The 14,614-nt window shown below is 37.8% G+C and overlaps 1 protein-coding gene across 5 annotated transcripts in view; it reads right to left on the reverse strand.

Annotated features, from left to right (window-relative positions):
• Positions 1–14,614, reverse strand: part of CAMSAP2 (calmodulin regulated spectrin associated protein family member 2) — a 118,522-nt gene that overhangs the window by 91,419 nt on the left and 12,489 nt on the right. For 4 of the 5 annotated variants that reach the window (XM_060232337.1, XM_060232336.1, XM_060232335.1 and 1 more), the window contains exon 2: positions 6,795–7,054. The exons of the other annotated variant lie outside the window; for it this stretch is intronic. In XM_060232337.1, the coding sequence (XP_060088320.1) occupies positions 6,795–7,054 (260 nt within the window). The remainder of the gene's footprint in view (positions 1–6,794; positions 7,055–14,614) is intronic. 5 annotated transcript variants of the gene reach the window in all.

Consider the following 14,614-nt stretch of genomic DNA (forward strand, 5'->3'; position numbering starts at 1 on the left):
GTAATGGATAGTACCATTAAACTACAATTGGAACAGTGGAGTAAATTAAATCTGACGTTGTTAGAAAAAATTGATATGATTAAGACCTTCGTTCTTCCTAAATATTTATTTCTATTTTATAACCTACCCTGTTATATTTCAACTAAGGATTTTGGAGAAAGACAAAAGTTTATTTCTAAATTTTTATGGTCAAACAAAAAACCAAGATTTCAATTTAAATTAATGACAAGACCAATAAAACAGGGAGGGCTAGGTCTACCTAATTTAGAAGCTTATTATTTAGCTGCAAATTTAAAAAACATATTAATGTATGCAATAAAGTACTGCGGAAAACCTTGGGTAAAAATTGAGGCATCATACCTAACAGATGACCATTTATGGGAAGCCATTTGGAACAACCCTAATGACAGACACTTTGCCGCAAACAATAACCCATACTTAGCTCTGACTTTAAAACTTTGGGATAAACACAAAAAAACTTTAATACCATCCACTTCACCGATGGCAAGCTTTCTGGGTCAAGCATGGTTTAAACCAGGACGTGAACCAGGGGATTTTAAAATTTGGAGAGAGGCAGGAATATACCAGTTCCAAAATATTATTAAGAATGGACAAATGCTTACTAAAACACAATTGGAAACGCAATTTAAAATATCAATCCCGTGGTTTCAGTACCAACAAATACATTTCATTTTACATAACCCCAGGATTGTAGAAGTGATAGACAGGCCGTTAACAACTTTTGAAGACCTGTTAAAAAAGAATACAGAACGAACTAAAACATTAACGTCAACTATATACAACTTAATTAATGCTAAGGACTGGTCTGATATTACAACCCAACAGAAAGCTTGGGAGAAAGACTGTGGTATATCCTTCTCCCTGGAACAATGGCAATCCATATGGGAATCTCCACTCTACACCACCTATTCATTAAATGTGAAACTCCAAAACTACAAGCTGTTTGCAAGATGGTACTTGACGCCTAAAAAGCTTTTTTTGGCTCGCATAAAACCAACTCCAGACTGTTGGAAGGGCTGTAAGCAGGAAGGGTCGTTTTTACATTGTTGGTGGCTGTGTCCAGAAATTAATAAATTTTGGAGAGAAATTAAACACGTAGTTGATATTATTGCAGCAGAAGATATCCCCTTCACTCCAGAATCGTTCCTTTTGAATTTCTGGCCCAACTCAAAACTTTCTAACTTGAGAAAGGAATTAATAAGTCTTTTGATAATGGCGGCAAAGTTACTGATTGCTCAATTTTGGAAAAGAGATGCGTCCCCTACAACACAACAATGGCTGACAAAAATATGGGAGGTAGCAGCTTTGGATAAACTGGCAATACAAATAAAAGCAATGGAGACACAAAGGAAGAATAATAATTTTATTAAAAAATGGTTTCCGTTTTTTACTTATATAAATCTAGAAGAGGATCCTCAAAAATATGTACCAAAAAAATATATTGATTTTTCATATTATTGAGTATTATATTTAAAAGAATGATAACTTATTGTTTGGATTTATGGACATTTACTGTTATAAAGAATAAGAGGAGACTTACAGTAATCTACGTACAACTGTTACATAGTTGTTCATCTTTCAAGAAATGTTGAAATATTTAAATGTTAAAAGTGTATTCGAATTATTAATTGTTGTTAAAATTAATAAAAATTTAAAGTTTAAAAAAAAAAAAAAATAAAATATTGAGTCCATTGCAGAAGAAGTTAAAAAAGACATTGAAGATCTCAGAAAAGACACACAAGCAGCTCTACAGAAAGTGCAGAAGGTGGAGGAAAAGGTGAAAGACCTAGATACAAGAATGGATAAAATAGATTCCACTATACAAAAAATGCAGGAGAAAGCATTATTAGCTGACTATAAACAAATGGAGAAACTTCAAAAGCAAGACAGAACAATAATTTGGTATATCCTTTCAGCTGCACGGACATTATATGCGCAAATGTGGAAGCAAGATAAAATACCAGAAAAGTGGGAATGGACTTTGAAGGTCATGCATTGGAGTGAAATGGACAAATTTACAAGAATCTTAAAAGAACAAGGTCTAGAGAAGTTTAAAAGCGAGTGGGGAAAGTTTCAAAGATATATTGAAAAATATTGGAACGTTAAAGGACATTTGGTGATCTTTGACAATGGTTAATATTTAAAGAAACTATATATAGATTACAGTCTTTAAAGAAACAAAAATAGAATTATTGGATTATAACTTGTTTACTTGCTAACGACTAAGAAGAATATTATGAAGATGGACTATAATTATAACCTTTGGGCTTTTTAGAGAAAGATTCTTTAATAGATAGAGTATATTACCTTATAACAAACTAAATTAAATAGTAATATGGAGATGTTTGTTAAGGGGGAAGGCACTGCTGGGGGTCACCAAAAAGGGGGGTGGGGTGGAGAAAATGTGATATATGTGTATATATGTGTATTAACATTTAATGACAAATGATAACATACCATTACAATATATTACATTATAATAAATTGTTTCAACCAAGAAATAGATATTTATGGACAGCATTGTTTTCCCCATCCCCACAAATCCTGCCTGGCTGTTGGGAATTCCTGCTTTGTTATTTACTTTGTCCTTGCTTGTGGGAAAGAGGTTGGGAGACAAGCCTCAGGCAATTCCCACAACAAAATTTAATAAACTTATCTTTGCTGTGCTTGAAACAGAAAACAATGAAACGTGTTACTCATGCCAGTATTCCTGTCTCCATTAGGAAGCCTTAGCAGAACACCAATCAAGTACATAGAAACCCAAAAGAGGCACCATTTATGAGTAATGAAATAACACACTTCACAAGCTAGATACATAACCTACCATGGTTAATTAAACTGCAAAACCAGGACACAGGTATTAGAATAATGATGTTTCTCAAGTACAGCCATATTAAATCACCATCCAATTATAACTTAGGAGTACAAGCTATATCCTCCTCACATAGAAAAGCAAGCAATGGGAGCACAAGTGATATAGTTTTAAGAGACAGTGATTTACAGCATCAGAGAATCAGTTGTTCATGTAGCCTGGTATTTCGAGTGAAATGCTCCGCACAGCTGGGAAAAGAAGAGAAAGATCCTATTCCTGAGAGCAGTGTTCCTTCTAAGCTGAGTTAGCATGAGCTGGCTCACAGATTTTTAGCCTCCAGCTCACACATTTTGGTCTTAGCTCAGGAAGAATGATCGCAGAGCACAATAATTTATGCAGTAGCTCACAACTTTAATATCAGTAGCTCACAAAGTAGAATTTTTGCTCACAAGGCCTTGCAGGTTAGAGGGAACACTGTCTGCGAGTATTTCTACTCTAAGATTTGTGTCACTTGAATTTCCCTGCCTTCCTAAGGTAAATTGTGAAAACTTTAACTTCCCATATATATAATTACTTTTACCATTCTAAGTCACTGGATTGTCGAACTATTTCATAGTGAATTCTCTACCAGGATGATTCACATGCTTTGCTGTATAACAACAAAGTGGAACCAAATGATTTCTTACATTAGTAAAAGTTACTATGTTCATGCTCAGTGCATATGTGCTCTCACTTGCAGCCTCCCATACTAATCCACCAGAGGATCTTCCAGCCTTAGAGTGGTTTTATTACACGATGAGTGGACAGAGGCTACACAGGGGAGAAGTGAGAAAGCTCCACCAGCTCAAGAGGAATTCTGCTTACAACTCCCTGGAGCTGGTCTCAGAATATGCCCCAAATCTATGCTCCTGTACACTATGGAGAAGACTGGTTGTAGTGGTCAAGCTGTCTCAATAACCTTTTCTCAGAGAAATTCCTGGGGCCATGGAACATGCTGTGAAAACTACTTTCAAAGAGGCTTAGTGTATCAGGTGTTTTTATTTCCAAGTTTTAAATTATTTGCTTATCTAATAATATCTGGACAATTTAAAGTGCATAAAGGGTTATGGTAAGGAAAGTAACTGGTTACACAGTTCCAATGCTTGTTCCAATGGTGAATAAAGAGACCCAGCTTTGTACAGATTATTTAACTGAAAAATCTGGAGGGATGGGTAATTTCTGCTGTGTGTCATGCTTTTAAAGAGATATTCATCAATTCACTGCGCTCTTTCCATTTTATTGCCATATTGATCATCAGCAAACAATAGGGTTGTCACATACTTAATATTGCATACTCATTAGTCCTTTCAAACAATTCCAAAGTAATACAAGAGTTCAGTGAAAGTTCATATTGTCCAATACAGCAACATTCTGACCCAATTAAAGTAATATTTTATTTATACTGCCACCATATACATGCAAGATTTCTTAGTTTCTTATTATATTAACTATTTGTATGGATCAGGTACCACTCAATCATAACTTTATTTATATCAGTTCTCCTCTAAGATGTTACATCAGTTTTGAAACTATATTAGACTATAGGCAACTGCATACATATTTTGGGATGCTCATATTCAGATATCTCCCCCCAATACCAAATAATGCTGGTCCATATTATTAATTACACTTTTAATCCTACCAAAGGACGCTTTCCCAAAGCCAGCTATATCAAAGTTAAATGAATACCTATATGCCTAAGACTATGTACTGATACCTTTCTTTCTCAATTAAGTTTGAGTTAATTAATTTTCAAATGAGTTCCCAGTAATACCTTCTCTCCTCTTCTGAATACAGTTTTATGACAGGTGATCCTCTCACAACCACATTCAGGTCTGACATAACACATACACATTACTCTCATAAACCTCCCAATAGCATGAATTCCAGATTAAATCAAAGTACAACTACAGTGAGGGCAATATGATGCCATTTAAGGTTCACTTCATAAGACCTTCCACACACACACAAATTTCCACACACAAGCTTTAAAAAAAAAAGTATTGAAAGCAGTGATAAAACGTTGCACTGGATTGTATAGTCTATTTCCATGGGTACAAGAGAGCTTAATGAAGCAGTTTTTGCTGATTCCTTTCCCTTATTCCTTTTATTTATTTAAAACAGCCTTTCTACCATACAGGAACTCCAAATGGCTTACAATATAAATGACAATACTATACAATAAAACAAAGGCTGCAGGACTCCTTTCAGGCTCCCAAGCAACTGACTGTCATCTGCTTCCTACTCCCTTTCTCCTGCTTCCTTCTGCATCACAGCTTGCTTTATCAAACTTGCTCTAGCCATTCATTCACATTTCAAAGATGAAAATACCTTAAACATTGGTAACATTAGTCACAGTCTTATAGGTTGACCAGAAGTGCACACACAGTTAGAATGGTAAAATGTTTTAGAAGTATACATCATCTGATCATTGTGCTCTATAGGTGAGCCAGTTTGAAGTGAAAAGCAGCACGCCCAATTCAGTTGTTAGATTACAGAAGCTAAGCAAGACCACCAAGGAAGCCCAGGGTTGCTATACAGAGGCAGGCAATAGCAAACCACCTTTGTCTCTTGCCTTGACAACCCTATGGGGTCGCTATAAGTTGCCTGCAAGTTGATGATACTTTCTACTACCACAAAAGCTTTTGAGGTGCATTCTCTATAGCAGCAGGGTCAGATGGAACGGTCTACCCTTGAGAACAAGTGGATGCCAGAATAAAAACACTTTATTTTAAGATTAGCTTTCATTGGGCATAGTAGCACAAATAGCAAAGCTTACCCTGAGCTTATGGGTGGGAGACCACCAGGGAAGACAGACGTTAATATGAAGGCAATGGGAAACCACCTCTGTTGTTCTCTTGCTCAAAATCCTACTGGTAGGGGTTTTATGTTTTTACACACCCTGTTGAGAAGTGCTTGAAGAAACATTCTTACTTTCTCAATTTATTGTTTCATTATTAAGATTTTAATTTTATGGCCTATTTTTAATTTTGAAAATGGCCTTATTTTAAAGAAGGTAGCAGATAAATTCCTAAAATAAAATTATATTTATTTAAGACTGTGCCTCTCATGCTGAGTTAGTTCTTTCAAATAGTTGTATGCCTACATCAGTAGCTTCTAAACAAGCATCCAAATAAATTACGCTATGTTCTTAAGAAAGCCTGTTTATTATTACTATGATTTCTGATCTAATACTAATTTTAGGGAGTTATGTAGCAGAGGTATAATTTTTGATTAAACATGCTAGAGAAATGCAAGGATGGAGCAGGCTAAGAATCCTCCCTAAAGTCTCCCACTCCAAAATGCTATAAATTCTTATAGTTTGGCAGTAGGGTAATGTCCCCTTATGACCTTTATTTTACCTATCAACTGCTGTCAACATTCTATGCCTCTTGAAACATATTCTGTCCTATGACAGATATTTTTTATTTATTTTATTTATTTACTTTAAATTTGTATCCCACCCTCTCCACAAGTGGACTCAGGGTGGCTAACAACAAAATAGTGGCTGCCCCACCTCTCCTGATTAATTTAGAGAGCTGTGGGTTTTTACAGTTAGGTAGTCTTTCAGCAACTTGGAAACCACTAACTTGTTGGTAGTTGGCCTGATTTTCCTACTTACATGACCAGCACAAGCCACACACCTTGCTATTAGATGTCGCAATGTAAACAAGGTCAACACTTGATCATCAAGAGCCACCATTCCTAGTGAATTCTTAAAACTCCTCTAGTTAAGTGCTAGGGCTGAACTAGTAGATGAAATAAGAAAGGGACATAAAGATAATTTACCACATGTCTTATACTTGACCATTTTAAGACATACATGATATGTAAAATAAAATTAAATACTGCTAATAGTAGGAACAGAAAAACAAATACACTACACAGGATTCAGAAACCAGCATCTGATGCCAACACTCACCATCTGAATGGGTTTCTTGTGCAAGTCTCTCTCTGTTACCAATTTCTCTTGGTCAGTGACATACAAGCCTTTCTGTGCCAAGGCCTGGATAACAGCATCATGACCCAGGAGTGGTTTGGCAGCATCACTCTTGAGAATAAGACTCCCAGCACGACAGTAAAGTTCAGCTGATAGCAGCAAATTAACAACAGGAGGTTTAATATGTTCCTGGTCATACTGATCTGTATAAAAAGGCTCTCGCAGTTCCTCTGGTACATTTTCTGGAAAAAAAAACACCAAATTAAAGAGAGTCTATTTATAGCAGGAGAATTACTTTTAGTGTCAGATAATCTGTTTATAATTCTGTTTCTTGTTTTGTTGCTGTTCTAGTACTACAGTACTGAAGAGTACATAATACCATAATTTTCATGGAATGAAATGCTCAAATTATAAGACTAGTATTCTTCTTTTCCATGCTGCAATGTTTGCCAAGACAACATCTATGATGTAGTGTTTTATAAATGACTCCTTTTAGAAATACACCAGAAGACTAATGTGCTGCAGTCGAATCTGCATGCACTTGCAATAGCTTAGCAACTGTATAGCAAGCTTTAATAACAAAGGCTATCCAACTAGAAAATGACCAAGATTATACTCTTTACATTGGTTATTTCCTCCAAAAACTCAGGAAAAGACCTGAACTAAAAAAGAAAGACCAACTAAAAAAAGAAAGACCTTTCATATCCAGAATATGTAATTCTCTTTCTTTGTCATTAGTAGGAGTTAGAACAAAACTAACAATGTACAGAGTTGCCAACTCTGGCCTAGAAAATTTCTGGAAATTTGGGGGTGACGACTGTGGAAGAGGGGATTTGGGGATGGATTCCACCTAGAATCTATGTATGGTACACTATACAGTCTTCCCTCTGAAATTACCATTTCCTTCAGGGGAACTAGTCTCTGCAGATCAGATATAATTCAGGGAGAATTCCACTTGGTCCAAAACTATATGGTTTCCACAGAATTTTGGGGTGGGTGCTAGAGAGTAGCTCTAGCATGCCGCCACTTCTGGGTTGCAATGGAAGTGATGTCATCGCATGCTGGTGCCCCATGGTAAATTGAGTGCCCCATGGTAAATACCCACTTCTCCCATCTCTCACTGGTTGCCAGGCCATGCAATAGGGTTGCCAAGTCCAATTTAAGAAATATCTGGGGACTTTGGGGGTGGAGCCAGGAGACAATGGAGTGGAGCCAAAATCAAGGCTGTGACAAGCATAATTGAACTCCAAAGGGAGTTCTGGCCATCACATTTAAAGGGACGGCACACCTTTTCAATGCCTTCCTTCCATAGGAAATAATGAAGGATACGGGCACCTTCTTTTGGGGCTTATAGAATTGGACCCCCTGGTCCAATCTTTTTGAAACATGGGGGGTATTTTGGGGAGAGGCACTAGATGCTATACTGAAAATTTGGTGCCTCTACCTAAAAAAACAGGGGCCCCCCAGAGCCCCAGATACCCGCAGATCAATTCTCCATTATTTTCTATGGGAATAAATCTTCCTAGGGAATAAAAGAGTTCCCAGCAGACATTTTTCTCCTCTCCCCCTGCTTTCTGATGACCCTGAAGCAGGGGGAGGGCCTCCAAACTGGGGGATCCCCTGCCCCCACCTGGGGATTGGCAACCCTACAATGCAACCCTATGGACCCACATGGCAAATGACAGGCCTCCTTGTGGTAGACTTAGCTATCTCCACTAAGGATGCAGCTAGTTCTCACTTCCATTGTCAATCACATTAAATTTAAAAGGTATTCTGTGGAGAAATTTTCTCCTTTTCCTCAGACAACGAAATTGTAGGCCAAGGCCTAGTTTTCACTGAGGCAGCCAATTCACTATTTTGTATGTTTAGGGTGTACTACTTCAAACTGCAGATGGGGGCTCATATGATTAATATGCTAGGGTTGCCAAGTCCAATTCAACAAATATCTGGGGACTTTGAGGATGGAGCCAGGAGACTTTGGGGGTGGACCCAGGAGACATTGGGGACAGAGCCAGGAGCAAGGGTGTGACAAGCATAATTGAACTCCAAGGGAGTTCTGGCCATCACATTTAAAGGGACAGCACACCTTTTTAAATGCCTTACTTCCATAGGAAATAACGAAGGATAGAGTCACCTTCTTTTGGAGCTCATAGATGCTATACTGAAAATTTGGTGCCTCTATCTAAAAAAAACAGCCCCCCCAGAGCCCCCGATACCCGCAGATCAATTCCCCATTATTCCCTATAGGAATCATTCTCCATAGGGAATAACAGCCTAGTAGATATTTCCCCTCCCCCCTGCCGCCTTCTGATGACCCTAAAGCGGGGGGGGGGGGGGTGTCCAAACCTGAGGATTGGCAACCCTCTCTCTCTCACACACTTACTGGGTCTGGTGGTGCTTCTCCCCCCCTCTCTCTCACACACACACACCCACACCCACAATTGCTCTGAAACGAAAGCAAAACAAGCATTGCTGACCCTTCCCATGAAGTACTTCCTGCTCAACTTTACAGGCACAGAGACACATACACATTTTGAAACGGACCTGTTTGCAGGTTTCTAAACCTGCCCAAGACCTAGAACTGCATGGTGGCTGAGGGTGCAGGGCTTCCCCCACCGGCCAGCTGGCTGGGGTCAGGGGGAAGCCTGCAAAACCTGAGGATCCCCCGCTGGGACCTGAGGATCAGCAAGCGCAAGCCTATTAATACGCTCATTGTTTTCTCTGAGTGGGGCACACTGAGGAGACAACCAGAATTTCTCTTCCCACTGCATGCTAGTTTTCTATATGAGGGAACCATTTTGTACAGGGGAATACTCCACTATGTGAGCCTCTATGCACAATCTGAATTGACAGCCCCAGGTAGGTTTATCACCTGACCTTAGAGAGAACTAGGCCTGAATTGAAGCCTTCGCAGGGGGGAAAAGCACAAACAACTTGAGTAAAGTTTAACTGACAAGTCTCTTATTTACTGTTTCAGCTGACTAGCCGGAAGAAGAGACACCTAAGGCACTGCAGAGTACAGAATGTGTTGGCCACAGCAAGGGAATGATTCTTTAACCTGGGACACTAGGCCATGAGGGCCCATTTATACACGTGATTCTTATTTTTAAGGGGAAAAACCAACTGTTGTCAATTTGTGCCTCCTTTGTTATCCTCAAACATTGCTGTATATCCAGAGAAAGCCACAAGTGAGATCATCTATCCAGGGCCAAGCGCACCCAAGCGTTCTTTGGATTTTGTGCAGGTTCTTGCATGATCACATTTTAAGTACAGTGTTACAAAAACAGAAGCTTTGGTGTGGTGGTCTGAGGATCTGAATGGCAGACCTTATTACAGGTTTTATGTTTATTGTACAACTTGCATCAGACTGGATCTGTAAACTGAACAATTTGAAATCAAACTGTTCTCTGTGATGGAGTGGCATTTTGTCACATGTGTGCTTGAATGCTCTTAAGTAATAATATATAAAAGAATTAGTACTACTCAAGCAAGGAATGGTGTTTTCTAAATATGAGGATTAATCCTCTGTGCAGCTGTTGACGAAAGCCAGTTAATGCTCACAAATTGGAAAGTCAGCAGAAGGCATATTTTTACAGGAAATACATTATACTACCCTAGAAAAGAAAATAAGCCAGATCACCAGCATATTTGAATCATGTGAAAGTGGAAAATTCATCCTATAAATGGTCTATATGGATTTACAAGACATTAGTTTAAGTAAAAATACTTGAAAGAGTTAGAAGAAACATGTGGTAATGATGCTGCTGTAGATGGCTTTGTACACACAGCTCTTGGATACTCAACAAAATAATGCAGAAAAGTCTACCATCTATTTGACAGAATAAATGGCAGCTACAGGAAAGCAGCCAGAAGAAGGCAGGACTGAAGTGCTATTAATAAAAAAAAATTCTTGTATTCATAAAACAAATGTGTTACATCTATAAAATTAAATACTTAAAAAAAAGCTTTCATATTTCATTTAAAACTGCCATTGTTTTAAAACAGAATTCATTCTATGAATAAAGACAGTAAAGCAAAGGGATATGGAAAAGTCAGTCAGGTAGGTCAGCAGCCATGACACATAAAAACCTTTGTCAATTAATGGAATTTAATCCAGTAAGCAAGGTGACGTGCAGAAAAGAAAAAGCGTTTGTCTCCCAGAACAGCAGACTGGTTGAGGCCCTTGAAAGGAAAACCACAGTAATAAACAACAAAATCAAAAAAAGACTTCTAGAAGCTGACCAAAAGAAAAAATACATTTTTAAAAGAAACCAGATTCTGTTTACCACGTCATTCTGCTCATTTGAACACTGGGTCTGAATAATTTTACCATTTTTAGGTCATTTTTCTTTTGTTTTGTGTACCTACTAAAATAATTTTAAATGTTAAAAAGTATACCTGTACACGTTTATTCAAATGTTACAGAGGGTCACCAGTTTTTTAACTGCTCCTTCTAGCTGGCCCTTTAATATCAGTTTGATCTGCAATCACTAGGTGACACAGTACTGCAGTACTGTGGTCTGAACTCTCTGCTCATGACCTGAGCTCGATTCCGGCAGAAGCTGGATTCAGGTAGCTGGCCCAAGGTTGACTCAGCCTTCCATCCTTCCGAGTTCAGTAAAATGAGTACCCGGCTTGCTGGGGGGAAAGTGTAAAAGACTGGGGATGGCAATGGCAAACCACTCCGTAAAAAAGCCTGCCATGAAAACGCTGTGAAAGCAACGTCACCCCAGAGTCGGAAACGACTGGTGCTTGCACAGGGGACCTTTCCTTTCCATGTAACAGTTCAACTGCCCGTTTTCATTTAATAAGTCTTCATTAAACATAGCATTTTTTCCTGTCTAGTTGGCAAACCACAGTTAACAAGCTGGGTACAAACTGTGCTTTAGAACAATGGCCTTCAAACTTTCCCAACCCTGGAGGACCCCCAATTTACTCCCTGCTGAAGCCAAGAAGTCACATGACAGGACATAGGAAAAGCTGAAGTTTCTCTGATCTTACCGTTACAAAAAGGAAACCTCTACATTACTGAGTGACCTTTTCTCACCTACCTGCTGCTTCTATCTGTATGCATCTAATGACAAGCAAGAGGTACAGTGCTTTCCATTATTTATATGTGGTACCTGCAGCTCATTTTAAATAATATAGTACACATACAACAGACTTGACAAGGGATTGCAACCTATGGGATGAAGCTCACGGATTCAGAAAACTACAGTTTGTTGGGCAGTCTACATTCAAACATTGCATGGAATCAGATTAATGAAATCATGGCTTTTAAACTGAAATTTATCATGATGCCAAAGTGTCAGATCTCTCACCACTGGGGGGAAAATCACATGAAATGATCACAACATAAGATATCCTAGTTTAGGTAAGGTAGGATGAGTTCTTGCAAACTCTTTTATTAAGAGGATCTCACTTTCCAGGGATTATATTGGTGGGCTTTACCGTCTAATTGATACTTTATAAGAAAAGCCAATCAAAGACTGTGGGAATATATTCAAATCTGCCTTAAATTTCTCTGAGGAAATCAATATTCATTGCTCAATTCAACATTTCAATCAAGGGGCTTCAGGCCATCTCTTTCTAGTGTGGGAATGGTCATCTTAAAACTGTGTACCAACATTAAAATAAAAGTGTCGTTCACACAGTGCTTTAGAATGTGCAGCAAGCATATTTAACATACATTGTCTTAACAATGTGAAAGCGCTGCAAAGTAGGCAAGTTTTACTCCTGTCTTGCAAATAGGAGGCTGAAGGAGAGAAAGGGTATAGAAAAATAACTTCCCTAGTAATTTACAGCAGAGGAGGGATACTAGGAACTTCCTGGTTATAGGCTCTAGTTCTTAGCTATACAGAACTGAGCTATGTAGAATATACGCCAGCTATGATCACCTTTATCATTCACCCACTCACCAGACCATTTCTACAAAAATCTACCTCTATTTTCTAGAGCTTCTTATGTAAATACAAGATTTCCTGTGACTACATAAGATTGTTGTAGGAGGTACATATGCTAACATAGTTCGTCCTATCACGTTTCATGATACGCCAACTTCATAGAGATACGCATTTTAAAGATAAACTGAATAAAATGAAAAGTGTATGCTCATCCATGTCAACCACGTGCTAGTTTTCTGTTGCAGGATTTTTACTTTCATGACCATATTTACTCCCAAGACCATAGTCATGAGAGCCCCCACTTACAGCCTCAAGTGGTACAAGATCAAATGCCAGTTTTCCTCTTCATCTTCTGTTTGTAAGAACATTTCTCTCACACACATACAGATACTTTCTCAGTACACAAAATAAAACTACAGTGTAAAAAAAAAAGTGAACAATCAAGTTCTTTACTTCAGCAACAGCACTACAGCGATATGCTGAAAAGAGAAAAGCTGTAGACAGCTCAAGCCAATAAGGAAAATAAAGGCATTGAAATGCAGTGGTCTTCAATGTTAAAACACATATATTCATTGTTAAGAATCGTTTGGTTTGCTTTTTTTTATCTGAACCCACAGTTCAATAATAAATTAACAACAGATAATTAAGTAGTTAGAGCAAGTTATTTACAGTGCAACTACAGCTAGGCCAGAAGTGTTGAGAAAATGATGTGTCTTTAGCTTACTTTTTTAAAAAATGCATGAACTGTGGTAAAGAAAGGTAAAGTAGGTAAAGAACAATGGAAACTTAAAAACTGACTTTTTATTTTAAAAAAGTATAATGTTCAGGGTCTCTCAGAGGTCTAAAGTGGCACAGGTCACTATCAGATTTTTGGGCCCCTAGTCCTAATAAAAAATGAAAAGTGACAACACATAATTGTGCACATAAAAACAAACTGCAAGAATTTATCAATTTCCTAAAAATTAACAAATCTGAGGGCCTAGTCAAATGACTTTCCTGCCCCCACCTTCCCAATGGAAAACGAACATGGATTTCCTGGATTTGCCATCATTAAATCACAAAGCCATGTCTCCCTTTATAGGGAGAAAAAAAATCTTTTGCAGCTTATAAAACCTTCCAAAAACAAAACAAACAAACAAGAAAAAGCAACCAAACCTTTTACATATCAAAGTCTTGCCCCACAATGCAACTCAGATTTAAGAACTGTATTTGCACCCCTCACCACACAATTTGGTTTCCTTTATGACAATGGATGTGCTATTTTGACACTAAAGAACCTTTCATTAAGGTATCCATAACATAAACAGGATGGAAGAAAATTATAGCAATTTTAAATGTCTATGCTTGTTTATACTCTAAAGAAACATGAAGCTCCTGCTGAATTTATTTTCATTCTGATGGAATACATTCTAAAAGTAATCCCATTTCTGCAGATTAACTTCCTCCAATTCACATGGATTTGGTTGACAAAGTATTAATGAGCTAACATACCTATTCACACTGCTTTCAAGAAGTTAGATATGAAAATCAATTAGCCAAATGCCACGGCAGCTTACTTTCACTAATACTGAGAAGCAGTAAAAAAGAATGTATGCCACCATCATAGATTAACAAAAACGAAAGGTTAATTTTACAATTGATTATGAATTTGTACCTATAGCAAGAGACAAATATTCCGATTTTTCATTGTAAAAGAAAAGCTAGAAAGTACTAGGAAGTATTTTAATATCTAAAATATCTTCACATGGCTAATTTTATACCACTTATGAACAATTTAGCCAAGTTACATCTACTGCACTTTAATTACAGACTTGAACAAAACAAGAATGTTCTGCTTTCTGATTTGAAAATGAACTACGGTCCTATCAAGCTCTAGCTAGTTATGCTTAAACTCTACAG

Source organism: Heteronotia binoei, chromosome 2 (genome assembly GCF_032191835.1).
Source record: "Heteronotia binoei isolate CCM8104 ecotype False Entrance Well chromosome 2, APGP_CSIRO_Hbin_v1, whole genome shotgun sequence".
In the NCBI taxonomy this organism is placed as follows: domain Eukaryota; kingdom Metazoa; phylum Chordata; class Lepidosauria; order Squamata; family Gekkonidae; genus Heteronotia; species Heteronotia binoei.